The sequence below is a fragment of the Anopheles coustani genome, chromosome 3 (genome assembly GCF_943734705.1).
Source record: "Anopheles coustani chromosome 3, idAnoCousDA_361_x.2, whole genome shotgun sequence".
Classification (NCBI taxonomy): Eukaryota; Metazoa; Arthropoda; class Insecta; order Diptera; family Culicidae; genus Anopheles; species Anopheles coustani.
Genome location: NC_071288.1, coordinates 54,255,834 through 54,283,514, shown reverse-complemented (window position 1 = coordinate 54,283,514; position 27,681 = coordinate 54,255,834). Strand labels below are relative to the sequence as shown.

The window sequence follows — 27,681 nt, the reverse complement described above, 5'->3', positions numbered from 1 at the left end:
GGCCGCGGTGTGCATTATCGCGAGTGCAGCGGGAAGGGGTGGCGTGCGCTGGAAAAGTTGTCCCGCCAAACCGATATGACGCAGTGGTCGCCACCGAAACGTGTGAAAGTGATTTCAAGTGCTCCAGAGCCCACGGAGGTGTCGTGAGCAAGCGAAAAGGAAATTAAAGTAGGAGGTCAAATTATTCAAGCCACAGTGTGTGTCTGTGTGTAAGAGTGCGTGCGTGCGGGCGAGTGTGTCTGTGTGGCGTGTGCGTGTAACCTAGTGATGAAAGAGTATCCTGCCGCAGTGACCGTTCGAAACGCAGCGACAATCGGTACCCGTGGCGGCGCGTCGTCAACAGGATAATAGTGGCCAGTGCAACCGGGGCAGGAAAAAAAAGTAGTGCAACACGGCGCACTACAGGAAGTCGGAAGTGCCCAGAGTGGCCTCAGAGTGAATCAGACAGCAGAACGCAGCGAAGGCCCGCAGGAAGGCGCTCGCGCACGAACGCGGAAAAAATGGGAATCGGCGACCTCTGCTCGTGGACCAGTGTCGTCGTATTTCTCACCGCGATCTCAATGGTAAGCTAACGATCAGTATGTATACACACACAAACACGTACACCTTATCCCCCAAACTGGCCATCCCTCCGGGGGCCATGGGAGGATGTCGTCCCCTTTTTCTGGACGTTCGATCGTCCCGTTAGGCTGCTCAATCGCCGATCGAGGCGGAATATTGCTCCCACGGTCCCGTGGAGGTTCGTCACTTGTGCCATCGTTCGCGTTTAACGTTTTTATTTCCTTCTGCGTCCGTCGCTGGCTCGCTAGCTCTCCCTCGTTGTCTCTCTCTCTCGCTCTCTGCAGCGTTCGACACTCGCGCTTCTTTGCCTGTCGCACCAGAAGACATGTTCTTCTGGCAGGCAAACGGACGACCGAGCGATGCTTCGTGGAAATAAAACATCCATCGCATACTTTTAAACAAATCCCCTTCACCGCTCTCGCACCGGTCTAATCGCGCACTCCGTTGCGTGCTATCCGTCGCGCGGATAAGAAAGTAAAATTTCAAACACCACCACTCGGAATGGTTGATTTGTGGACCGCTTGCAAACCCCGTGTGTGAATGAACAGTTACGTGTCCCCCTCCCCTATTCCCTTCCCTACTCCTCCCGTCGCTAACGATCATCTTATCAATATTTAATTCAGGTTTTATCCTCGTATTACACCTTCTCTCACCTGGCAGATAGAAGGTAAGGGGGCTTTTTGCCTCTTCTGCTGCGTTTTTGCTACCACTCTTTGCTGCGTTTGCGCGATGATGAATGCACACACGTGGTTCGGCGGTTTTTGGACGGTTTGTACGACGAGCCACGGCCTTTTAGTTTCCCGTTCACCGGGTTTCGCTCGATGCGTCGTCCGGGTGGTGAAGCCCATTTGAATATTAATGAAGTGTGAGAGAGTGATTTGGAGCGAATAATCGCGAAATTGGTTCCTTCTGCCTCCCAAGCCCTCCCCTCAGAGGGTTTCCCCAACGCAGGTGCTTGAGGAAGATGGCACCTTTCGCTGACTTACATTTACACCGGCACCTTTCGATCACATTTCACTGCGCACAAACCCACGCTTGATGTTTTTTTTTTACTTCTTTTCCGCCTTGCGGACTGAAATTGGAGTGGTTAAGCAACACTTGAGACGATGAAAGACGATTAGCTGGCTACTGGTAGAGTTCGACGACTCGGCAAAGGGACCGAAGCGACAGATTGCGGGCTGCGACGGATAAGGATCGGTGGCGTTTGGAATTATGCCATTAAAATTAATCATAGCCCACGCCGTGCATTACATCCTCCCCCACCCACCACCCTCGAAAGAGCCTACCTTGAGCCATCGCCATTGATTGCGATGCAAATTGATTTGATTAATTGTCCATTCCTTGAGCGTGTTCTTCATTTCATTACAGAAAAATCCATCAATTAGCTCGTACATTCGTTTTTAATTAACATCGGTTGTGGGGAAGCGCACATTAATGTGCAACATGGCTATTATTTGTCTCCCCCTTTTTCCCGATGCCTAAATGGTGCTTTACCGATAATAGGAACATCCTAGAAAAGCGCATAAATTAAACGTTTTTATGCAAACCTAATAACGGGGTTTATTTATTGGGAGCTATTTCTTCTCTTTTTCACGACGGTTTTTGTGACAATCGAAATCCTTTTTATGTGTTTGGGCATTTGCATCACCAAACATCTCCCTCAGCTGATCATCATCCTTGAGGAAAAGAAAAAAAAAAGATCGAGTCAACAACAAAAAAAGGAAACATCAGCTCATAGATAAATTCCAAAATCCATCCAATCAATCACCAGCGTTTTCCAATCGTGCGACTATTGTGACTCTTCAGGCCGTGATGACATCGAGTTGGAATTGTTTTTTATGCGTTTCGGAGCTGTTTTTTTCTTCCCCTTCCACACCCCCCGCTCCGTAGCGAGATATCGTAAAAAGCGGCCAATTTATCCTGTTCGTCCGCGGAGATGCTTTAAATACCACCGTTGGTGAAACACAAACACACGCACACAATAAACACCCGGATAAACGGGGGGGAGAGAAAAAAAACACAAACACCACCTCTAACGCAGCTAGCGCATTGGTGGAAACCTTTCGAATATTTCAAACAATTTGGCGGGTGATTTATCGTGATGTCTTGCCGACATCGACACAAGCCCCGACATCGGACGGAGTTGAAACGGTTCGCCTATATTTAACGTTTGTGACCTGCGAAAAAGAAAGAAAATCTTTCCATCGCTGGACGGAGGAAGTGTTTTTGGGATCAGATTTCGGTTGTTCGGCCCAGGTTAGGGTGTGCTGGTGTTCTTGGTGGGATTTTTGTGCACGCGAACGTTGAAAAACACACACCTTAATGAATTAATCGCTCAAGATTAGCCTCGATTATCTAAAGGAGTCACATTTTTAACGAGAAGTTCATCATACCCTCCTCCATTTGGCTTTTCGTTTTCTTTTGGCGAAAATGGTATCCAATCACCCATTAATTAGAGTGCGATACGAACGACACTAATGCAGCGATTATCAAATTAACGCCGACTTATGACCGGAGGTTTATGATATCTTTGAATGTGCAACAGATACAACGTTCAGTCCATCCCACCGTTCGACATCCGATTCAAACAAGTCAAACTCTGCGTTGACCAGTTCGGAAACTGTCACGAACATGACACGGGACAGTCGCCTCTTGCTTTAAACATGCTGATCCCTTCAGGTCCCGAGCCAAGGAAAAGAAATAAAAATCCAAACGTTGCAAACGGTGGTCTATATTAAAACAAAAGCGAATGACATCGGTCCGGTATGCAGAAGATCGAATACATCGGGGCGAACGGTCGTTGGGTTTCTCTCCGGTGCGAGATAAATAATGAATAATTTCCTAATTAGTGGGCCGTTCTCTCGTGCTTCGCTTCCCGATCTCGCGGGTTTCGCCGGCCCGGGACCAACACCAGCCAGCCCAATCGATCGCCGGCTGGCGGCATTGCGCTGCTTTTCGTTTGTCTACGTCTCCATTTCGGGGACGCATCTCGTTCGGGAAGCTTCCAATTAAAAGCAGACCACACCGCGGCAGAGATAGGGCCAAGGTCTAAGGTTTACCTGGCGTCGAGTGAGGCTTCCACGGTCACTTCTTCTCGGTCCCATGATGTTGATGATGATGATGATGATGATCGCAACTTGGTTACTGTACTTTCCGAACCCGATCACGTTCGATCAGGTCGCGGGAAGTTGGGCCATTCTTTTCGTTTCACGCACAGGAGTGAACGAAGCCCCCTGTTCCCAGAACATGACATCACCCGCGGATGTTTTTTGGACCGAAATGCCGGCCACCCTAATGTTCGATGGATAAAATAATAAAATAGCTCTATTAATTGTGGCCCGTTCTCGCCCGGGCTTAGGGTTCAAGCTAAAGTGTCATCCAACCGAGCCCAGCAACCGGCCGTCTTCGTGTGCTTGGGACGAGAAACCTCATGTTCCGCCGAGGATCCCAGTGAAACCGATCCCGAAATGACCTGAGAGACAGCTAAAACAAACGAGATGCTTAAAAATAAAAATAAAACAAACCCGAACGCACACAGCCAGCAAAGATTCGAACAAGCTCCGGCGAGCAGAACGGATTCGGCACCCATTCCCGGGGCGTCCGGCTGATGGCTCGACGAGCCATTGATTAATAGCGTCCTATCGGGTTTGGAAATGTCTTTTCCCGCGACACTGGAAGGGGGCGGGGAGGGACGGACGGATGGACCGAGGGACGGATGGATCGGTGGACGATATCGATTTCACTCGCGATTCGAGTGTCTTCCTCCGGAGTGTTTGACGCGACTGTTCGCCCCATCCGCTCGGAGTTGGCAGACGGAGAGTTCTTTTTCGGTTTCGGTGGTTGTTTCGTTATCGTGTCACCAGCATCGCGATCGCCATCATCCACTTCCCTTGGCTATGCTGTTCTTCCGTCCTCCCTACTACCCGTGTCCCACTCCTCATCGCGTCCCTGATGACCACCTTAAACGTCTTATCAGTGCGCGGCGATCTTGAAAATGAAACGAAAATTTTGTCGATCTTTACGGTGCCGGAGTTGTCCAATGTTGAACAAAGTGGTTTTTTGCTCGCCCCCCCCCCCCCCCTCCGCCCCTACTCACCCCATCCATCGCAGGTTTTGATGCCGGAGGCATTCGGTATCTACTCCCGGGTCTTTTCTAACCCAGCTTCCATTTGCTTATGCACAACCGCGCGTCTCCGCGGACGCGCTTTGGTTTCTCTTCGTTTTCGGTGAAATATTGATAGCGATGGCAATCGACGCCGATGTGCGATAGCTGTGACGGGCTGACGCTATGATCGAACGGAACGCCACCATCCATGGCGGTGATCGATGGATCCAGTCTCGGTCGGTTCTAGGATTTTCGCGTCACCACCAGCTCCACTCCAGCTGGTCAGTCCACTCCGCTGCTTGATCTATTACCCTTCGTGCCCTCGGGGCTCGATTTCAAGGCCCTCATTCGGCGGGTGCCACATTAATTTGGAAGCCAACGATGTTTATTTTTTCCTTCCTGTAAAACGCGAGCCCGTCCTTCTCGAACGACGCGCATTTCCTTTGCCGGTGAAATGAGAGCCATTTTCCGCTTCTTTCGCTAATTAACTATGCGCGATCACAGAGAATGTTAAGGATGTATCTTAAGTAAAATAACTTACGACTTGATTTTTACTCACTCGCAACAATGGCGTATTGAAAGAAAAGATCCTTTACGACTCCAATATGAGTGTGTCTCAAAACAAAATTAAAACAACCTCCTTCTCCATGAATCGGGTATCGAATACGCGATGTTTTGTCCTTCAAACAAAGATGGCCTAAAAAGCCTCTCGAATCACTCGACATTGGTCCGGCTCTTCTGTTGTTGCATGTTTTGATTCCCGGTTTTCTTCATTCCTCTTCCGCGGAAATCCCGCCGTCCGCCCGAACCGGTCTGGCAAGATGGGTAAAGATTGTAATTTTATAATAAGATCATGCCCACCGCCATTGATTGCATTATTCGGCACTAATTGAATCGGTGAATTATCATCTCGCCGCGCTCGTCCATCCGTCCGTTTGGCCCGCTTTTCGTGTTTCCCTTTCGATCGATCGGAAGGAAAATTGGAACAAAACTAGAACGAACATATCGGGGCTGTTGTGTGTGTGTTTTTTTGTTTGTTTGCCTATTGGTGAAGGGATTTCTGGCCGTTACCGCGTGCGTTGCGTGCTTCTAATGCTTCCACACAGTAACATAAAGCCCGGATCGAACCGGTCCAAATCAGCATCTGATGGGCAGGGACTGCAGCTCCGCCAATCGCCCGTGCGTTTTCGTTTTGTTTGTGTGTTAAATCTCATAATTCCTGGCGAAGGAAGCACAACTACACCAACTGGAGGGGTTACAAAAAAAAACCGTCGACTCATTACGAGTGTTGTGTTTTGGTGTTTTCGTTTGGTTTCCTTTCGATCGCGATACATAGGTTTTTTGTTTCGTTTCAGTTATATATGATTATTTCTGCATCGCAGAAGGAAACATGCTTGCTGCCCTATCGATGCTGCACAGAATCGTTTTCGCGCTCGGTTTGAAAGAAGGCAAGCGTCGGCCTGGCATTTGAGGCTCGCTTTTTTTACCCTTGCGCATCTTAAAATAAGTTTTCGTGAGCCTTTGCCAGCTTCGATAAGTTTCCATTCCTTTTTTTTCAATATACTCATGCCCGTCCTTGCACCCGCGCGTTCGCATGTATTCCCCCTTCCCCCGGGGAAGGCGCTCTGGACGGCATTGTCCGGTATTTTCGATGGGCTGCGCCACGATTTTAATTTTGCCCCGTCGTTACTGCCCTCTTTGACAGGCGGGAATGGATATGCCTTCTCGGGCAGCCGGGGCAGCGAGGGGATGCGGTGGTGGATTTTGCTGACCAAAAGGACGGGCGGAAGAAATGCCGACCCCAAAACGGCTCGTCCGCGCTGTGTATCTGGCCGTTGTGGCCGTTTTCGCTTTCCGAGACCTCGGCGTTGGCTTTAATTTTATCTTAATTAGAATCTTCGTTCTACTTTTGCTTCCCTTGCGTTCTTCAGATTTCGCTTCATTTTTTATTTATTTCCCTTACGTTTGGGGATCTTTCCGTTCGCCGATCTTTGGAGTTTCTGGTTCGATCGTTCGTTTCGGCAAAACAGAACTATGAAGCGAACGTTTCGCAACCTTGACTGTGATTTCCTAATGAAATGGATTGGATAAATTGAATCGACGAATTTACGGACAGAATCATATCTCCCTGCATTAGCTGAGAGGATGGTCGAGGAAAAAAACAGGTACTACTTATTAGGAAATTCAATTACTTCTGTCCGTACTTGAGCCTGCACACGTCATTTCTCAGTGTGCGAATCCATCCTTGGCAACCAAACAAACATCCCACTCAAAGGAGTAGCATTCCACAGCGTGACTCATCTTGTGGCAGGGAGTTCCAGGAGGGAGGTGATCAGTTATCAAAATAAATCACATCCTCTCGAAATACTCAAAACATCGGGCATTGCGGCAGAAACTCCTTTGCTCGTCATCGCCGGTCAATCATTCCGACTCGCTTGCAAATTTACGGTGATACATTCCTGTTGTTTCTTCTCGTTTTGCCGTTTATTGATTTTATTACTGTATAAACAACGATCTCGATCTTCATCGATTCGCTTGAAGGCCGGAGCTTCGAATGACTGGGCTCTACCTCCTTTCAGGGAGTCCTCCCCACGAGGTGTTGTAAAGATATAAAATTTCATTTAATTAGATGCAATTTTGAATGTTGCGTCGAGGGGCGGACGAACTTACAATAAAATCGTTCCCCAATGGACGGCATCCATCGGGGGAGAGACGAAGCTAAATTTGTATGACGCTATGGTACCTATCGCGAACCAAGTTAACAACCGGTCGATAAACATATCGACCGATATAATGACAGTAATGGCGGAATGGTATCGCAACGCATCAAATTTATCAACCCGTAAAAACGCGTGTACAATTGCCATGGCTACCGTACAAATCGTGGGGAAAAAATCTAGCAGTTGTTAAAAAAGTCTTTAATTTGCATCGCGAACGAAACATTTTTTTTATATCGACCGATATATTTAACTACTGCCTCAACCCATCCGATATACTGAAAAGAGCTGTTGACCGTGGTAAAATTTATTTTAAAAATGTAAAAATGTTATTCTGTGTTAATTTTTCGCTTCTTATTATTTTTTAACCATCAAAAAATTTATTTTTCTGGTGAATTTTTTTTTGTTTTAAAATTTGTTTTTTTTTATTTAACCGCCTACACGGGTAGTTATTGTAGTTTTATGTTCAAATAACAATTGATTGGATTGTCGTATCACCATGAAACTTTTAGAATGCCTAGAAACACCTTGTTGGTACGACCCTTGTGGAAAAAATCGCAGTTTTGTTCTCAATTTTTCTTCCGCCAATAACCCAGGCTTATGCTTATGCTAGTTCCACTTTGGCAAGGATTTCTTCAAACAGCCTCTTCGGAACTCGGTAATTGTTAATGAAGCTGAAAAAGGAACATGTTAAAACAGTGGCAACGATTGTTGAGCCAATACGCTTACGTTTTATCCGATAATTCAAGCGGATAAAAATGCTTCTACAATCGCTTATCTCCTCTTCATTCTCCGCATCATTTAAAAAGAATAATGAATTTATCATTCTAATGTTTTGGATGCTTCACGAACTAAAATGCTTCTCGATACGATAGAAGTCGCACTAATTGTAACGTTGTTAAAAGTAAACAAACTCTAGGTTTCCATGGTAATTTGACAGACGGCGAAACCACTCGATAGGTATTTTTATGGGTTGTTATAATTTTACCGACTGCTCAGTTGAATACATTCGCGATACCAATTCGAGTAGATAAATTTATCGGTCGATATAATCAAACGGGTTGGTAAATTTTATCGACGGCTTTCGCGATAGGTACCTATGTTTGCTTTGCATTTTTCTATGCTTCCCCTTTTGCTTGTGGCATTTAGTCTCAGCGCGCCTCCGACGGCCGTATCTTTGAGTTTTTGCAAAATGCAACGATCGTTCGGGCTCGCTTTGTTCCATCGGGTGGTAGGTGAATATCGCAGCCTGATCGATGATCGGTCCCGGTGCGGATGTCTCCAGTTTGATTGTTCCGCCAAGATATGGCACATTTTTCTTCCTCCACCTCAGGAGGGAAGAAGGGAGAGACGAGAGTGAAAATAAAAACTAACCAAACCAAAGCCCAAAACTATCCGACCGATCGCATCGGAGGGGAAGTTAAAAGATGCTGCAGAATATTTTATAGCACTCACAAACACACCCACAGACAGACACACCGCGCACCGTATATCGTCGGGAAGAGGCATGCACATCTTTGGCGAGATCTAGCCTAGAGTTGGCGAGTAGGGAAAATATTGATAGAATCAATATGCAAAGCAGATGTGCGCTAATTTCCGAACCCGGCGAGGAACGGGCCCGATGATGATCTCCCGGCCCTGGTCGGGCGATACAAACATGTCGCCAAAGGTCTCCCGTCACACATTGCGACAGCGATACGCTTGCCCTGAGAAAGCGTCGACCGAAAAAATTGCCAACACAATAAACTTCGTTCCATTTTTTCTCCTTCGACTCGGCTACAAAATTCCACGCGGGAAGAAATAAAGCGTTGGTTTGGCATGCATGCACACAAATACATCGTGCTAAGCGATGAGGTCGTTCGATCGCTTGGTTGTGGTTAGTTTTATTTGTATTTTCCGCATCCACTTTTCCGAATTCTCAACCTTTATCTCGCGTCCTCATTCCTCGGTCGGAAGGATGAGCCAGAGATTTCGGTCTCGATCTCGGCTCGGGCTCGACAAAGTGCGAGTCCACGTGGGTCACTGCTGGGGCTCCCCTGATCGATCGCTCAAGATCTCGTCGCTAGACAACGGGAAGCTGCAGGAACTAAAAAATCCTGCACCCCAGCTTCTCGAGCTGGATTAACCTTTGCGCCGTTGGCCCCGATTCACCCGAGACGATTGACACCCTCGGGCACTTTCGAACAACGCGCCGGTGCCTCTCGAGCTCGCCGTTCTTTGAGGCGAAAAACAAAAAGGACTGACCACAAACGTTCAAACGAAATGCGCCAGAGGGAGAGAGAGAGAACCCAAACCCGAGCGAGTCGAACGCAATTAATTATCGTTTCTAATGAGGCTGAAAATAGCCAAAAGATAACCGAATTAATTAACCCCGAAGTCACCCGCTGGACGTTCGGGGTTTTCCGGCAAGGAACACGGAATGGTGAAGAAGGAAGAAGAGGTGGGAAAATAAATCATTCCGGCTGAAGCGCAGATTTTCACGTCGTGTCCCCTCTGCTAAGGGAGCGATGCCGGAGAAAGGGATATTAAAATTTATTTCTGCTCTTTCCTCTTAATTTTTTCTCCTTTTTGTTTATCAAACTTTTGCAGACAGTTTGCCACCATTTGACTTCAACTGTTACGAAAATACAAAATACATTGTTTTTTTTTTACTTTCATCTTTATTCCGTTTCATTTGACAAACTGATTTTTTTGAGTTACTTAATTTAATTAACTCCATGTATGATCTCAACCCGTCGCCGCCATAGAGTGTTTGATCACCATTGAGAGCTACACAATCAGTTCGTTCATGGTTCATGAGGCGACTTTGTAATGAGTTCTGGTTTTCTAATGATTTCATCTTGTTCCACCACCCTCCGGTTAGCTCCGGAGTTTGGAGATTTCGGGGTCAAAAAATCCCGATAAATGCAGCCCAAATTTTGAAGGCCAACCCGGAGTCGGGTCGGTGTCGTCATCTCATCAGACGCTAACGCTGGCAACGACACTTTGTCGCCCGCAAAACGCTTATCAGGGTACCCTCGGAACGGCGCTCTGTGCACCGCGTGCCCCCTTATCAGCACGTGCCACAACGGTCGGACCATAAGGCGGGTTGAAAATAGAATTTCTCCAGCCAGGCACAACAAACACGGTCTCGGTTCCTGTCGGCACGAAGGCTGGCCGTACTTCTGGAAGTGATGAAAAGCGGACCCCAGTCAACCGGCTGCTGCTCCTCATAAAACGGCTTCAAACAAAACAACAACAACAACAACACTTTATTATAATATAAACGGCATGAAGGCTGTGCAAGTTGTGGGAATCGTTTTGATTTGCGGTTCATAAATCAGCCGGAATTCGCGGCTACTTAATGGCGGGTGGAAGAGCAAAAATTAGGTGCTGAAAAATTACGCCAACCTGTTCCGGACCCGTGTCGTCGTCGTTGTTGTCGGTGTCGGCGTGGGGTGCTCTTGGCGGGGGGAGAGGGAAAGCTTGTGCGCGGCGAGAAGCTTAAATTGGCCGAGACACCGTTTTGTGGGTTTATGATGAACCCACGAGGCAGACGGGGCCATTGGGAGTAGCGCATCGCTGAGTAGAAGCTTCTTAGAAGACGTGCCTTAACCTTCCACTTTTTTGCTTTATTTTGACTGTTCGCGCTTTTATTGTTAGTTTTTAATTTTATTACGCTCGTTCCATTCCATCCCACGCCACGATTGGTCGTCGTGAATTGAAAAAAACCGAAGCAAGACAAAATGAAAGCATCCTCTCGGATGGCATAAATCCGTCGACAACCAGGTTTCAAAGCGCCGCTCGGATCGGGCGAATTATTCATAACTCTAATTAAATGTTTGAACCGAGAACGATTTACGATGTCGCGATTAGAGCCGCTGCGCGGCAAACCCGGCATCATCCTTTACCTTCTCGCCGCACCTTGACTCTTCCAATTTTCGCATTCGTGGTGAAAAGTGGACTGACCAAAAAGTCATCTCCCAACAACACTCCCCTGGGAGCCCCGAGCAAGAGAGGAGGCTAGAAAAACGGCTCAATAGAATTAATTGACAACTTCCCATCACGACGGCGGAAATCCTTATGCGTCCCTAACGATGCTTCCTGGGAGTGTTAGAAGTGGAGATGTGCGTGTTTTTCTTTTTTTTTCTCGCTTGCCTCGCATCAAGATCGCATGTAAAGTGATAAAAAGATGACACATCTAGGCACGGGGTGGGAAAAATGTGGGGCGGGACAGCGAATGGTAAATGAAAACAAAAAAGAAAAAAACGACTGCCCCGTCCTGAAACCACCAAACGGATACAACCTTTCTTTTCAAATATGGTTTGGGAAATATGGATGAAAACATAATAAATCTCGGACTCCTTCTTGTATTCCATTGGTTTTTTTTTCATTCGCCACACGAAAAACATGCTCATCGAAGTGAAAGGAAGTAGAGCGAGGAAAAAGCCAAGAAAGACACAGAAGAAAAAACTGCAAACAGTCAGACAAACAGACAAACAGACAAACACAACTCCTCGGGAACCCGATTTCGCAGCGGAACCGACGCCACCATATGTTGATGGTAATTATGCTGGGCGAGAAAAGTCAGCCGCAGCCTGACGCGCCGGTACGAGCGGACGAACGGACGCTCCTGTCAGCGTCATCTTCAAAACTGGACTGGACTAGCGGTTCCCCTGCCCGATGCACGGGGTGGGACTGGGGTGATCGGGGCACAAATAGAGACAGGTTGGCGTACAATTACGATGGAATCTGTACAATAATTCCGACCGTTTTTTTTGTCCTCCCGCTTTTCCAGCCGGTGCGACATAAGGACCGCTTTAGCGTCAAAGTGGTGACAACCCACCCGGGGGGGGGGGGGGAGATAAATAGCAAAAGTGGTGCGAAAGGAGCGAAGGGAATGAAGAAAGAAGGAAAAAAAACGGCACCACATGCTGCCGGGATCCAGTCTAGCCGCGCCGAGATCGAATTGCATCCCGTGAGACGTGTTTGTCATTTCTAGTTTTCATCTACGGCTTTCGGGTAGGGGGGAAGCAATCGGAAAAATTTACACCATCTTCAAACCCTTCCGAAGCGGAAAGGCAGACTCAGAGGACACACCGTGATGACGGAAGAATCTCAAGCTGACGTTTAATTGTTGTTCAAACAAAACAACACTCAATACAATCTCTTTCGACTTGCTTCGTAAGCCTGTTGCATCGGACATTCAACGTCCGGAGGATCATCAAGGGATAGGACTAATCGACCACTTGTCGTAGGGCAGGGAGAAAGGCGAAGGGAGGAGAAAGTTGGTGGTCGATGGAAATCTCTACTAATGGAGGCTGCAAGAAAAAGGGACAGGTCTACCGTGTGGACAAGTTTTAGTCGACGACCTTTCGCCATCTTCGATTCCCAGAACCATTTCTCACCTCATTTCCGTTTCGTTTCGGAGATCGAAAGGCGTAGATCAACTTGGTTTGGTTTGCTGACATCTCCCGATCGAGAACGGTGCGGTTTGACAGTTACAACGCATAGCGCCATCTTCCGGTGACAGTTGGGACAGGGGATGTAAGCTACCCGATCGTAACGAGTTAAAATAAATAATTACCACTAACGAATGGAAACGTTTTATTATTTAATTTATGTTGCGCTCGATTTCATGACCTCCCGGAGGACCCAGACCCCCCTTTGACCCCTTTTAAGCGGGCGGCCATTCGGACGCCTTCGGATAAGATTTGGAAATGGATCATTACCGAGTGTTTTGCCGGGCGGTGTTCTCTCACTCTCCTTTTTTCCCTCCCCGAATCGATCAAAACCAACGTCGTTTCGATCGGTTGGAAATTGAACACTTTCCACCGCGGACATTTATGGCTTCTTTACATTAGTACCGGGGACACTGTAAAGCGTCGTCCCGTGTTTTTTTTTTCGAGAGCCGTGGGGAACCTTCCGATTTATGTGCGCCATGTCACGGGCGGTAACGTAACGTCAACCGGTCGGTGGTCGCGCTCTAGTGTCCGTTCGGATAAAACGGGGCTGCTTAATGGCTTCGATAAATAAAGTGGTAATTAATTGTGAAGTGATCGTTGTCTCCGTGCGCCCTATAATGAGTTCGTCAGCTAGGTAGGCAGAGGTAGATCGGAAAGGCCTTGGCTTGGGCAGGGTTCGGGATCGGCTGCTCTTTCCACGAAAGAGACCGATGGGAATTTGATTTTCTGTTCGACTCTGGAGCTCTGCTTTGCTAATGAAGTCATCCCCACGATCTCCTATCGATCAATGGTGGAATGCAGCTAAAATACTTAAACACCGACACGCCGTACGTGGAGCCCGAAATTGGCAAACGGTCAGCACAGCGTGTGCAGAAATTGCAAATGAATCGCCCGGTAATAACATTATAAATAAACACTAATGGCTTGATTATCCGGGAAATAAAAATGCGTTCCTCCACGGTGCGAAACACGCACCGTTCATGACAAAGTTGGACATGTGGGATCCAGGTGAATCGTTCGACCGTATAGCGAGAGAACGAACACCTCAATTAGTATTCAACGCGGCATGCTCCAAACGGTGAAAACCCGACCGTTCTGTACTTGTACGCGGGCGCGAAACTTGTCCGCCCCTCGTGTCGAGGCGGAGTCACCGACAAAGTATCGTCTTCTCGCATAAGAAATGAACCGTGCTCCGGATCGGGGCGTTCGATCTACAACACTCGACAACGGCGACGGTCCCCGGGTGTCGTTTGACGGGGCGTTATTTTACATTCAAATTATTTCTCACTTGCGTTCAGTATTTCACTTGAAATCCGGCTACCTAGGACTTCGGAAGCCGCACCGCACTCCGACTTAACGATCGTAAATCTTCATTTGCCCGGGCACAGGTGAGCTCGACCCCGGCTTTGCCTTGGGGTTTTATTTTGTTATTTCGGGTTGCTCCACTTGCCTCCACTTGTGAACCTGACAGGAATTTCGTGCAACAAGGAAACTGGCAGGAATGCACACGACTTTAGAACGTGGAACAAATGCACATTTCGGGATGTCTCGGACAATTCCACCGAAGCAGGGAAGTACCACTGGAGAACGAGATTAAGAAGGGAAGAGTTGCGCATACAAGAAGGAAGAGACACCTTTCCAAAGCTAACAACTTCTCGGACAACCATCGTGAGGATTTGGATTAAAATGAGCTTCTTTTGGGGCGTCTTCGTGTCGATGCGTTGCCGAACTCAACGGAAGCTTTCGATGACTTCCAGGATACAATAAAACGCTCTACCATAAAGTGATTAATCCGCACTGTGTTAGCTTTCGTCGCCCCGAGGGCAATACTTGAGACGAATAAAAGGGGTGGAAATTCGTGATTTCCTGCCGCGATCTCGGTGACTCACGGATTCCGATTTAAGTGCGCGGAAGGAAGAGGTGTCTTAACCCCAGCATAATCCGTTTGTTGTTCGTTTGTTGATTCTGATTTTGAAGGAAAAATTTACGGCTCTTTCCTTGGGAATATACTTTGAACAATTAATTTCGCCTAATCTTATTTCCACTTGTTTATCGAAGCAATGTTTATCAAAATGTGTAAATAACGATCAACAAACACTTATGTGTTCTTCAATTCACCTGTCGCTTTTGCAAGCGATGTAAGAAGAAAACCATTAGTATTCTTAAAGCAGTAAAAAACTATGAAACACTAATTTATGACCCTCCCGTTTACCACGAGCGTTGAAGAATTACTTCTAACTCAGCTAGCTTCTCCAGATGTTTCTGGTCAAGCTGTTCTTTTTTTTCCATTCGCCGCCGTTTTTGTGGGAGTTTTTATCTTCTCTCCGCATGACACGGGTTCCGCTTTTCTTCCCGGTACCGCTAGACAAGGCAAATAAATCAAGCTTTTGCAGCAAAACGCGCCATAATGCAGCATAAGAACGGCTAGATGAAGGTACCTTTCGGGGCAAGGCAGAAACACATGTAGATTGAAATCTCGGACACACACCACGCCGGTCAGGCGGAACCAAATGCAAACAACTACAAAAACGAAGCGAAAACAGCTCAAATCTGGCATGGGTTGAAACAAACCGGGGAAAAATAACAAACAACGCGAAAGAACGAACGATCAACGGCTTCGTTGACTTTCGAAAGATCTTGCACCGGCTGTTCGGAGATGCTGGTGGTCGTTGTGCTACTACCAATACTACCACTACCACTGTCGGGACTTTGTTTTATTAAAGAAAAATCACCCTGGTCTTCCAACCACCTAGCCACCCACCACATTCTCTACGGCGGTATGCGGCCCCATGGTGGAAGAAAGCATTTATCGCATCATTTCCTGTTTTATTTTATTTTAATCATACAGTACGCGCCAAGCTGTGGCCCTCTCCGCCCTTTCCCGCTCTTCTACCAGACTTTACCGCACACATACACTCGTGCGGTAACACTTGCCGGCTCATTCTCGGCCCGTTGTTCGACGTCCGAGCCGGGGGTGAAGGAAACGGAGCGAAGGCCGAAGCCGAAAGATTCATTTCCCTTTTAGCGGGGGCTGGAAGCGAGAGGCGGTGTGGATCGAGGGATGGCACACAGCTCAACCTTATGGCCCCAGCAAGGCTCGGATCGGATCGTACCGGTCCCGAAAACCGGCCCCGGAAAAGGGTGAACTTGCGGTGAGGAGAACAGAGGTGGGGCAGCATGATGCTGATTAATTGAGAAGATTTTCCGTTCCGTATTTTCTCCACTCTACACACTTTCTGCCCTTCGATTCGGGTTTTGCGTGCATTGGGAGATTGCACACGGTCCGCCGTGGAATGCGCCCCGTTCCGGCGATGGTGGGCTCTCACGCGGGCTCACTAGGCTGGTGTGTAAGTCCTCTATCTTGCTTAAGCCACGAGCTGGATGCTACCAGAAATCTCCCAAGACTTCCAGCGCTGATGGTGGCGGTCGGAGTTGCTAAAACCGAGGAAGAAAAATTGCCAACAACGGTCAATTGTTTTTTCGCAATCTTTAGTTTGCTCAGCCGTCTCAGCCGTTCGGACGACTCCGGCGACTTGTGAGGGAAAGGAAGCCCTGCAACTACAAGCTACACACTTTGACGAATCGGACGGCCACGCTGCACTGCGAAGCGAATGGAAAACTAATCTTTTGGCAGCCGTGCCGCCCGCTTCCCGGAGTCTGTGGTGGATTTTGCGATAAGCCCAAATGGGAACACGGCCACGGATGTGCCGCGGCAATCTGCGAGAGATTAGGCGTCATAATTGCAGTTTAGTGTCGTCGTGCCATGGCGAAGAAGAAACGGCCACAATCCGGACCGCGCCGATCGACCGTGAAAACATCGACACTAAACGATCCGTGATGTTCCGTCCGTCCGAGATGAAATATGAAGCGTAATAGATAAGTCACGGCACGAGGGGGAAGTTTGGACTGGGGCTGGGAAACCCTTGCGAGAGAAGCTGACTCGCTGGTGATGATTAGGGGTGGAAAAATAGGAGCTGCTGCATGACGGGGGTTTATTCACACTAGTTTGCGACAAATATGTCTCATTTGAAATAACGTTGATTGCTTGTAGTCTTGAGATTTCTAGTTGTAGATTGAACTTCAGGAGGGAGTTAATCCAATGAGCTTGAACTCACATTATTTACAGTGGGGTTCTTATCTACTAATTGAATTTCTTTTATAAGCTCGTGGATTTAAAAGAAACATGTTGTCGTTTATGGGCTTGGATAGTATACAGTTTGTGCAAAAGTATATCCATATATCTTTCAAAAACTCAGTCGAATTTATTTTCAATTGCTGAATCATGATTCTTCTACAAAACGATGAAATAATGATCGTTCGTAAATAATATTTTCCTATGATAATCATGTACATAATCATAACTACAGTCACCTTGCTTGTACAAAATTACACTTTTAAAATCTGACTTCAATAGCATGCAATTTCAAATCAAAACAAAAGAAGAGAAACTGATGGTTGTTTTAATAGTTTCAAATTAATTTCATGCTTATCAAAATCAAAACCTACGAAAAATAAACCAAACAACAACTGACAGATTTTTGGAAATTGGAATTAAACACTGTTTAAAAACGTAATGATATTTCTTGGTCAAGAAATATATTATGTATCGGTGTTTAAAACAAAACAAAAGAGCAAACTGTATTGCTAAAATGGTTTATAAAAAACTTAAACATCGACAAATTGATAAAAAGCATTGCATAAATCAAACATTTTATGCACCTAAACCAACTCCTAAATGCTAATTTAAACCTTTTGCAAATAACATCCATCTTTATCCGACTCTACCTGAAAACCTTTAACGTAACCGAACGACACATGACAAACCCGTAATGAGGAAATTAATAATAAATATATTTCACCACAAAAACCTTCCCTAGCGGAGGCCTAGACTTCACGACCGGCGCTCGAAGGCCCCGTCGTGGACGAGAGATTATTAATATCTCCACAAATTGATTTAGTCATTCCGGCCGCCAGCCAACTCCAGTCGCTCCAGATCGAAGTTCGACCTAGCGGCCGCGTCGAAAGATCGTGTGCCATTGCATTTCAAGCTCGGTGGGATCCGACACGCGGTGACAGTGTCTTAAAGAGTGCACGAGACGTCTCGACTACCCTTTCTCCTTCCACAGTTGTAACACCCGACCACCCCCCCGCACTCTGTCAAAGAGAGGCTGTGGCCTTCCCGGAGGCAACTTTTCGCTCTCACACCCGGCTGCACCTGACCTGGCGAGGACAGTGCTCCTCGAGCTCGATTAGCATATGTTCGGTACACTCTGGTCGACGTTCCACGAGCCGGCTCCATGTGCATGTGCATTCCATTCCGCAGCGTGCACAAAATGTCCGCGTGCTGCAAGTGAACGCCGCCGGACGCGATCGCTTTCAGCAACGGGACCACAAACGTCGGTCGGGTTCGGTTCGCCCTGGGAAGGATTTCGAAAAATTAAACATGAACACGTGTTTCGTCACAGGACAGGCGTGCAGAACACCCTCCCCCTTGCATCTGGCCCTCCTGATTGTTTGTCCGAGCTTGAGCTCTTTCACTTTCGATATTTCATTTCATTCCATTCCGTTTCGGGCTTCGGTTCCATTCCCATTGCGATTGGCGGGCTCACGCACGCACGATTCACAATCAAATGGAAACATACCTGTTCCAATCCCGGGCCCGCGTCCGTCCGCCTCTCGTCGAGGCGAAGGTGTAATAATCGCATCGTTAGCATTCAATAAATATGAAAATTTATTCCCGAACCACGTCCCTTGGCGGGTCCCCTATCGTTGAGCGTCGAGCGCGTTTGCCTCCCATGCCGACGAGCTTAAAGTGTTGCTGATCACACAAGTACCAACACACACACACACACCGCTTGGTCGTGACGAACTGACCCGTAGGTGAGTGGGAAAAATGATGCTAAATTTGACATCTCCCCCGCACCGAACGAACGCAACTGGCCCCGTTTCTCCGCACCATGACGCGGACTCGCGATCCTTTCCCTTTTCTTATTTGCTCGCTCCGTGTTTTTCCCACTGAAGGACCCTTCCCCGTCACAGGGATCCGGCCCAGCCCTAAACTGGTGAGCGCGGCAAGTGCTCGATGTCCAATCAATCAAAATTAACGAATTTTCTACTTTCCTTCGCCGTTCGGCATTTCAATTACAACCCACTCGATCTTTGGGGGGCGCTCGGCGCGTTGCTTATGGGAGCACTTCAGCCTCCCATTGCCAGGCAGTGCTTTCTGCGATCGGCCAAAACTGGCAAACAAATGGGACCCATTCAGTCGTGGCACGAAACGCACGCGCGCGCGAACACAGAAAAAGGCCAGAACCGCTCGATCACTCGACGTGTCGAAGTGATTTGGAAAAAGGGCTGTCTGATGGTCTGTTTGTTTGTTTGTTTGTTTGTTTATTCGTTTGTTTGTTTGCACGTTCACTCACTCACCGGTCTGTTTGCTTGCGAAGGTGTGTGCGCACGCGTGCGCGAGCATAAGTATCTGCGCTTTTTTCCCTACACGAATCGAAGAAGTTATGCTGAAATTCGGCAATCTGTTTAACTTTTTTCCGAAGCACCAACTCGATGCTCAGAGCAAAGAACATCCTACTAAAATATCGTTGGGAACAGCCTAAACCTATGCCCAAAGTAACATGAACCGATGTGATCGACCGCTGTTTGTCACTCAAATAAAGTTCAAAGAAAAAAACATCACACACATACACACGCAGGTACACAAGTCTCAAAATTGGACGAAAAAAGACTCGCCATAAATCTTCAATTAGACATCAGCAGATTCGGCTTCAGTGTGACTTCGGCATGACGTCGCCCGGGAAGCGAACCCCGTTGGGGCGGGCCATAACCGTTTCACACCACAATAAAGCGCGAAGACGAAATACGACACATTCGAATGGATGGGAAACCTCCACCCAAGGGAAATAACTTACCGGAATGGGGAAACCAAAGGCTGCAATCGATCGAACGGGGCAGAAAGGAAGCGAATGTGTTGAATGGAGTGCACTGTGAGTCGGCCGGTCTGGAACCGGATGGACATTTGGTTTTTGTTAAAGTGTTCATCTTACTCGAAAGCAGCCATACCTTCAAAAGAACAACTTGTTTAATTATTTTTTAATCAAATCAAACAATTCGTAAAAAAGACACATTTGCAAATTAACGAAGACTTTCAAATTAAGCAAGGCATGAAACAAGGATATTATTCTTGTCCACAAATAAGGTACTAAAACAGGCTGACATTCTCTAAAGGATGTGAAATCTAATTTCTAAACACAGAATAATTCGTATGTCAATCTTTCTATCAAATTAGAGTTTTTAAAATAAATAATCATATTTGCAACACACTATAATACTTAACATTCTTTGACAAATGTTATTCATTCGTAAATTATAAACTTCAGAAAAGTTGTTTGATCTTGCAGCAATTATAAGGAAGTTTTCAATTTAAATGTTATGTTAATGCTTGTGACTTTTAAGACACTTTGTTTATATTCATTGGGGAAATTTTGTGCGAAGGTTTTTGAGCCACGAATCATGTTGTGCCCACTGGAATAACCATCGAGCCAGCGGAAACCTGATACCAACTTCCGATCAGGTTAGCACTTCGGGCAAAAGGATCGTCCCATTTATATCCGTTTTTTGTCAATAACGAAAATGAAATGCTACCCCAAAGCGGTCCTTCAACAAATCAGGTCGAGTACCGTGTGTGGGAGTCGCATCGCTTTCAAGCCTTCTTATAGCAAAAGGAGCAAAACTTGCATATCTCTCAAGTGACACCAGAGATGATAATGGGCGGCAACGTTTTATTTTAATCAGCTCGATCACACAGTCACGCGGCTAATGTGCCGAATGGATTGCCGATGGATTGAGAACGATCAAGAGGGAAAAAACACTAAGAAAACTATCCCAAATTCGCAAACCCAGAGCTGCATTTGCATTTTGTCATTTGCTGCTGGTGGAGTGGTTGAAACATGATCTGCTGACTTCATGCCATCAGCGTACGACCAGTGATGGGTGCAGGTGGGAGCACCGGGGCGTGACACCAGAAAAGAAAATAAATATCCGATTTGCTACGACCGCTTGACTGTTTTATGTTTTCACGCAATTTCGTCGGCACCGCCAAACGCTTCGTACAGCGCTGCAATGATACGAAATGCACTTTGCATGCATTCCGATGTGTACCGGCGAAATGTGGATGAGAGAAAAGTTAATTTTCCTGCAGCATACGTTGACTCATCTTGTGAAGTCAAAGTTTAGCGAAGCCGCCGAGTGGTTCCCTGCTGACACTGACCACTCGCTAGGTGTAAGTGCCTTCTGGAGGTACACGTTATTACAAGCATCTCCTTGGGTGTGTGATTCTGTGGCCGGATAACCGGGTTTATGAAGTTAGCTGTGAAAGCCGCAGGCCAGTACCATTTCTTAAACGCGTCCAGATCTTGTTCCATTCGAGTTCAGATTTATGGGGTTTGGAAGTTTTCTTCCCTCCAACCCGTGCAGACCACACAATAGAGAACTCACTTACCTCGTCACTGTTTAACGACGTTCCTACCGACGGCCACAACGGCTGACCCTTGACCCGCCCAGTGCTTGGGCAATGACCAGCTGTTGAGGGAGGAATATTTTCTATCGAAATGTTCACCGAGATGGATGAATCTGTTCCGTTCTCGCGAGACTCAACGGACAGTTCTTTCTGGCGGATAGTTAACCTTTACCGGAGGCGGTGGCTACCAGCAAAGCCTGTAAATACCCGGTCATACCACTGACACACGCATACCGTAACGGGCGGACGAGAGGCGGAGAAAGAAGCGTTTGCGTTAATGTAACCAGTATGTTGATTCCCTTTTTCGGAGTCCCGGGTGCCATACATAAACGGCGCAAGCATGGGACAGAATGACTAAGGCGAAAAAACCAGACACCAAGCTCAATCGTTCTGAGTTAACTCGTCATAAAAAGAACCACGCTGGTGGAAGAAAGAAGCAATTTAACGCTTACTTCACTTGATGCGCTTGTCTCCGCGCGGTACGTTTCCGCCTCTGTCTTCGCCCGCCCTGAAGCGCGCTGGTCAACTGGTTTTCGAAGACGCGATGTCGTATCGCGGCCCAGAAGGGAAGCGATTGCGTGACGATTCTGGCTATTGTTGCATGGCCAAGTATCTCGCCTTCTCGCACCAACCACACAGGAAGATATCTCACTCGCTGTCGAGATGCTTCTAATTATGGTTCCTCCCCCTCTCGTGAGCGTACGATCGACTCGCACGTGTGTTATGCTGTGGGAACCCATCTGCTGAGGGGAGGAAATGTCCACAAATGGTTCGGCAGAAACCAGAACTTGTAGCAAGTGAGTCACTGGAACTGAGCTGGTGAATTCTGCTCGACGGTGGTGAGACATTCCACGCACCAATAAAGGTCGGGAGGTACAAGAGGGACGAGAGTCGTAGTTTCCGTTGCCCACCTTCAAGACACAGCCAGCAGCACCTCAACCCCGTGGCTGCAGAAGAAGCCTTTTGGTGAGCGCATCATTTTCGCGTCACTCGAAATTACGTTTCGCCCGAAAGTAATGTCGAAAATTACCCTAAAGCAGAGACGAGAAAATCTCGAAAAACGGACGGCAAATCTCGATCCACAGTTCGGTGTGGAACGAAACGTAAAGCGAACGACAAGAAACTCACCCCAACAAAGAGGGGGGACTGTACTTGCTCCGGAAATCTTCCTACATCGAGTGGAAGGCAAAACATACCAGCTCGCCGTAAACCTCCCATGCTTATGCTGGCATCGGTTGAAGCATTTCGGTAAGATTCGGCTCTGCGGGCGAGGGGGGGGGGGGGGGGGGGGGGGGAAACGCGACGCAGAAGAAAAAACAAACTGCTAACAATCGCAGTTTGTTCACGGAATTTATTATTAATAGCGCAAGAAGTGCTGTGACAATGTTGTTTTCACTCCCGATGGTGACGAAGATCGCGATCGTGAGGGTGACGGTGCGGTGGTTTTCCTTTCCTCCTCCCCGCCGTGGGTTTTGCCCGGAACGGTTTTCTTTTTCCTATTCCGAGGGCTCTTTCCCAGCGGCCTTGAACGAATCGTGAGTTTGGGGTGAAACGGTTCATTTTCATGCTGGAGGTTAGTATTTTTAATTTCGTCAATCATGGTAAATGCAGGCTTCTTATTCGTTTTGCCATGTGGTTTTTCGTCACACGGAGCGACAATGTTCGTGATCGTGAAAAAAAGTTTAGTTAAGCTATAACGTTAAAGATTGTTTCATCGCGTATTTTGTACGTTGGAATGTTTTGTTTCCCGCGGCCCGCAAACGAAACGAAAAATATCAACCAATACGTTGACTGTCCGTCGTACGCAAATGATTGCTCCGGCATCCACCAAAATCGGTCCCCAATGTAGCGACCGGCAGCATCTACGGGGCCGGCGGATGCGTCATTGAAACGTCTACTTTTGTTACCCTTCGCGTGAGCAAACATACCAAGCTGAAACCAAACGAGAAAAGGTTTCCGCGGTGATTTTTTCCCATCGCATTTTGGAGGCAGCAAAAACGTACAAAACAAAGCAAAAAGTAGCAACAAACAAAACGACTGGGGGAGGGGGAGGAGTTTGTGGTGGTTTTAAAATAAGTGGCCCCCTATTCACGGTGCGGCCCGCAACCGAACAACACCGAAATGATCTTTGCGGTAATGAATGCGCGAAATGTAGCATCTTCTCAGGCCCATGCACGATGCTGCAGGTTTTTGTTTGCCCAAATAATGAAGTCATCTGCTGCAGAGCCCGACAGAGATCTCACGGGAGGGCTCGCTGCAGTTGAGGTCGTTTGGTTTCGATCGTCATTGGTTCTTACCTTGGCCAACCTTCGTCAGGGTTTTGCTGGCATTAGTAAGCTAAAACGCTCGCTTTATTGCCACCCATCGTCGTTCGTCCTCCTCAGCCTCACACACGCACACACACACACAAGCATATGAAAATTACATCCTAGGTTCGAATAGGCCTTGTTCCAACGAATCTCCAAGCCAAGCGAACTCTCCTATTTTCGTAAGATCGATTTCTCATAATATACCCCCAATTTTCTAGCGACGACGCAAAACGCGGTTTCAGTTGGTGGTATTTTCGTTCGCTTCTCCTAGACTAGCAATCCATTTTTCGCGTTGTTAGAAAGCATCGCAAGTATAACCCTCTCATCATCCGCTCGTAAAGCTGATTGAGTCTAATATCGGTAATTAATTTGCTAATTAATTGTGCGGTGCGGTAACACACCGTATCCTACCACAGCTGCCAATTTCGATACTTTTCGAAGGTCCACTATATAACTCCATGTGCCGAAGGAGAGGAACAGAAAACCATCCCCCAAATCGCCACCGGAGTATTTACCGAACCACATCGAAACACCGTTTGCAGCGCATGAAACGAGGGCGGGAAAGGCAGGCAGCATGCAGATATGGATCATTACGATCGCTCATTAATAATCACGATACCCATATTCACATACACACACACGCGTGCGAAGCATTCACACATGGCACATAACATAAGCTCGAAGAAACGACGGGCAAACGAGAGAAAATAAAATTAATGTCATTTTTAACAGTCCCGTTGTTTGGCTTCCCGAAAGCGTTTGGTGGGTGGGTGAAACAGGGAGGGCGGAGTGTTCGGATGGGTCCACAATGTAACCGCTGATCTCCTTTTCCTGCTTCACTAAATGTTTTATTGGCGATCATTTTACGGTTTTATTATCGCTATAATCGGTACTGTTGTACCGACTTGACCCCGATGTTCTCGTTCGCTCTTTGGATTTTCGTGTTTCGCCATTTGAAAATGATTTTTTGATTACCAACATTCACTAATTCGTTCTCGTTTCGCCTTCCCCTGCCAGGTATCGTCATCCGGCTTCTTCGAGCTGCAAATACTGGAGATTTCAAACACCAACAGCCATCTACTGTCAGGATACTGCTGCGGTTTGCCACCGGAGAAGCGGCAGACGCAAACGACAGGTAACTCGAGGCGTTCCGGGCCGGCGCATCGGTCTCGGTGGTTTGTGGTTTTCCTTGCCAGCCGCCGCCACCAACACAACAACAATGCTGGACGATGATCGCACTGGGTGTTGTACGGATCTGTTTATTCTTCCTTCGTTCTCCCACAGGATGTCCGGCATGTGCAACGGCGTTCAGTTTGTGCCTCAAGGAGTACCAGGGCACCACGTCCAGTGTCCAACAGCAGCAGCAGCAACTCAAGCAGCCGTCCGCAGCCATCGAACCGCAGGCGTCTGGCCTGTACGGGTGCGCGTTCGGTAACGCCAGCACGCCCGTCCTGGGCGGGTCCAGCTTCGTCCTGACCGACCCGGAAGTCGGTGGCATCACATTACCCTTCACCTTTCGCTGGACGGTGAGTCGCACACAACAACGCATTCCCCGGTTAATTGTTTCGCTTTGCGAATATTTCATGTGCGTTTCAGCTCGGGTTCGTCGCTTGCGCTACATACTGCGTGCATCGAAGTCATTTGTTTCGGGCACTGGTAGAAAACGCCCGAAAACGGTGTTTTTTCGTGTTTTGATTTGAAAGCACCTTCGAAACGTATTTTTAAAGCTGCGATAAAATGTAACCGCATTTCAACGGTCCACCTGTACCTCGGAGATCGATGTTTCCGATAATTACTTTACGATAAAACTGCTTACTTCGCGTGTCGTTTGGTCGTTAGTCATTGCAACATTTCGCGATGGGGCCACTACCAATCCTTAACAAACTCGGGGGAGGTAAAAACTGACAGTATCAGAACGAATCCAAGCGCTGGACTTTTGCTGGACTTCGCACCACCCCAGAACCCCGGGAAGATGTCGATTAAACGAGCCAGCAAGCGATAAGATGGTTTTAAGTATCGCTGACATATCGTCCGTGTAAACGTACACCTTACATTTTTAAGCTCTCCTTCTTTCGATCGTGGAGTTCCTCCCAGCTCTCAGGGCCTTCTACCATGCCCTTTTGCCAGCGTGAATCATGTTGCTCGAACCTTCGCACACGAGCCATGGGAAGGGATGTGTTTCTTTATTTTTTTCGCGCACACAAGCGCACGGGGTTGAGCTGCATTTCGCGCGTGGTCGTGTAGGAAGAGGTGAAGGATTTCAGTTTTTCTCACCACCCCACTCACCCCCACCAGTTCGGTTTTGCATGCAGTTTCACAGCTCACAGACACAACCACCAGGGACCACCCATGCACTTTGGCCCACCGCTCGATCGCTGAATTACATCGGATTGCATGCGTCTCCGGTACCCTGTACTTCCGTAACACCCTTCTCTCCCGAATCCGTTCGAGCATCGTATTACCGCGAGCAGCAACACGCAAAGACGCCAAGACGGCCGTACCGTTTATGAAACACTCAATAACTATAATGAAAATATCTTGCATACTTTGTCAATATTAATCATAATCGTTTGTCGTAGATGGTCTTGAGCCCGGGTAAGCTGCCTTCGGTCGCTACACCTGGGAGTTCGCGGGGGAGCGGGCTGTGTGCCGGTTGCGATGTAAAGTATTGTTAATTTAACAGTTTAGCGGCAGATTTTTCCCATATGCCGTGCTTGGTTAGCGATTTTTTTCCTATATTTCTGCCCGAGATTGAACTCCTGCACACTCGTTTTTCCCTTTTCTGGCTTCATTTGCTTCGGCTGGAAATGGTGCTAGCTGCTAGTCCCCCCCCCCTCCCGCCACCCTTCCTCTCCTGCGCCCAACGCGGCGGCAGGGAGAATCTTTCGCAGTGCATTAAAATTGACTCGTTTCACGTCGACTTGCTTCGAACGAATCGCGCCCGCACTCGGCCCGAGTACTCCCTGTAAATGTCGATCGTCGACTGTCTTCCACTCGATATGGCGCATAAGCACCCAGCACACTGCTCCTTCAACCCAAGTCGCACCGAAGTAGATTACGGATCAGCCTATTTTCTGCACACCGTGTACCGCAAGTCTCAATCATCGCTGCCCGGCTGAAGTCGCACTGTCCAGATTGATTCGACGTCAGCATACGCATGAGCATAATGCAGCATACGGTGCATACCGTCGTACGATGTGCCATAAATTCCGCACTGTATCAGTGACGTGCTCCGAAAGCGGGCCCGGATGGTGGATTTTCTCCTGGCAGCAACTCGGCCCCGAGTCGAGTTAATCAGCATACTTGTGCGAACCTCACGAGAGCGTACGCGGAAAGCGGGTTGAGCGTTTATGCAGCCCCCGGACCCTTTGGCCGTGGGTTCTCGTTTCGCAGGAATTCAATTCAAATTTTTCATTTGCCCATTTTCGGACGCACTATTGCTTGATTTTGGATTGGAATCCGATTGAATTCAAATTAGATGCTCGTACTTACGACACGTTAGCGAGGAACGCTCGGAACCCGGTCACCGGGCCTCCCCCCCGTGGCCCGGGAGCACCTCCTGTGTGGCCGGGCGATGAAAATGGACCGTGATTGATGTTGACGCTGTGCACTGTGTTTTGTTGGTTCCTACTTCGCCTATCTTCCCTTGCTCCGGATGGCCCTTGGCGTGACACCTTCTGACATCGGGAGAAATGACACCACAACGGGTCAATTTAAATCGAAGCAAACGATCAGCGGTTCTTCGGTCGGGTTAGTGGCTTCCTATCCTGAGAACCGAAACGCGGCAGAACGCTCCTTATAGGGGTTTGGCAAAAAAAAAGCTAGCCGTAATAAATAGGCTTGTGATCTTTCGGGTGAGCGCTTTAAAGAAAAACACTACGCAACCGAAATTCGCTCGGATGCGAACGCTTTGCAGCCAAATCGTTTTTCATTTAATTTAAAGCTCTCCCCGGTGCTGCATAATTTGTTGTGACATGGAACAAAACATCCTAAAACTGTTGGGAGAAAATCACGC

The 27,681-nt window shown here is 47.7% G+C and overlaps 1 protein-coding gene across 1 annotated transcript in view; it reads left to right on the top strand.

Moving 5' to 3' along the window:
* Positions 1–500: 500 nt before the first annotated feature.
* The window catches only part of LOC131259819 (protein serrate), a 108,663-nt gene continuing 81,482 nt past the window's right edge, over positions 501–27,681 (top strand). The window contains exons 1-3 of the mRNA XM_058261411.1: positions 501–563; positions 24,684–24,801; positions 24,951–25,192. Coding sequence (XP_058117394.1) covers positions 501–563; positions 24,684–24,801; positions 24,951–25,192 — 423 coding nt within the window. The remainder of the gene's footprint in view (positions 564–24,683; positions 24,802–24,950; positions 25,193–27,681) is intronic.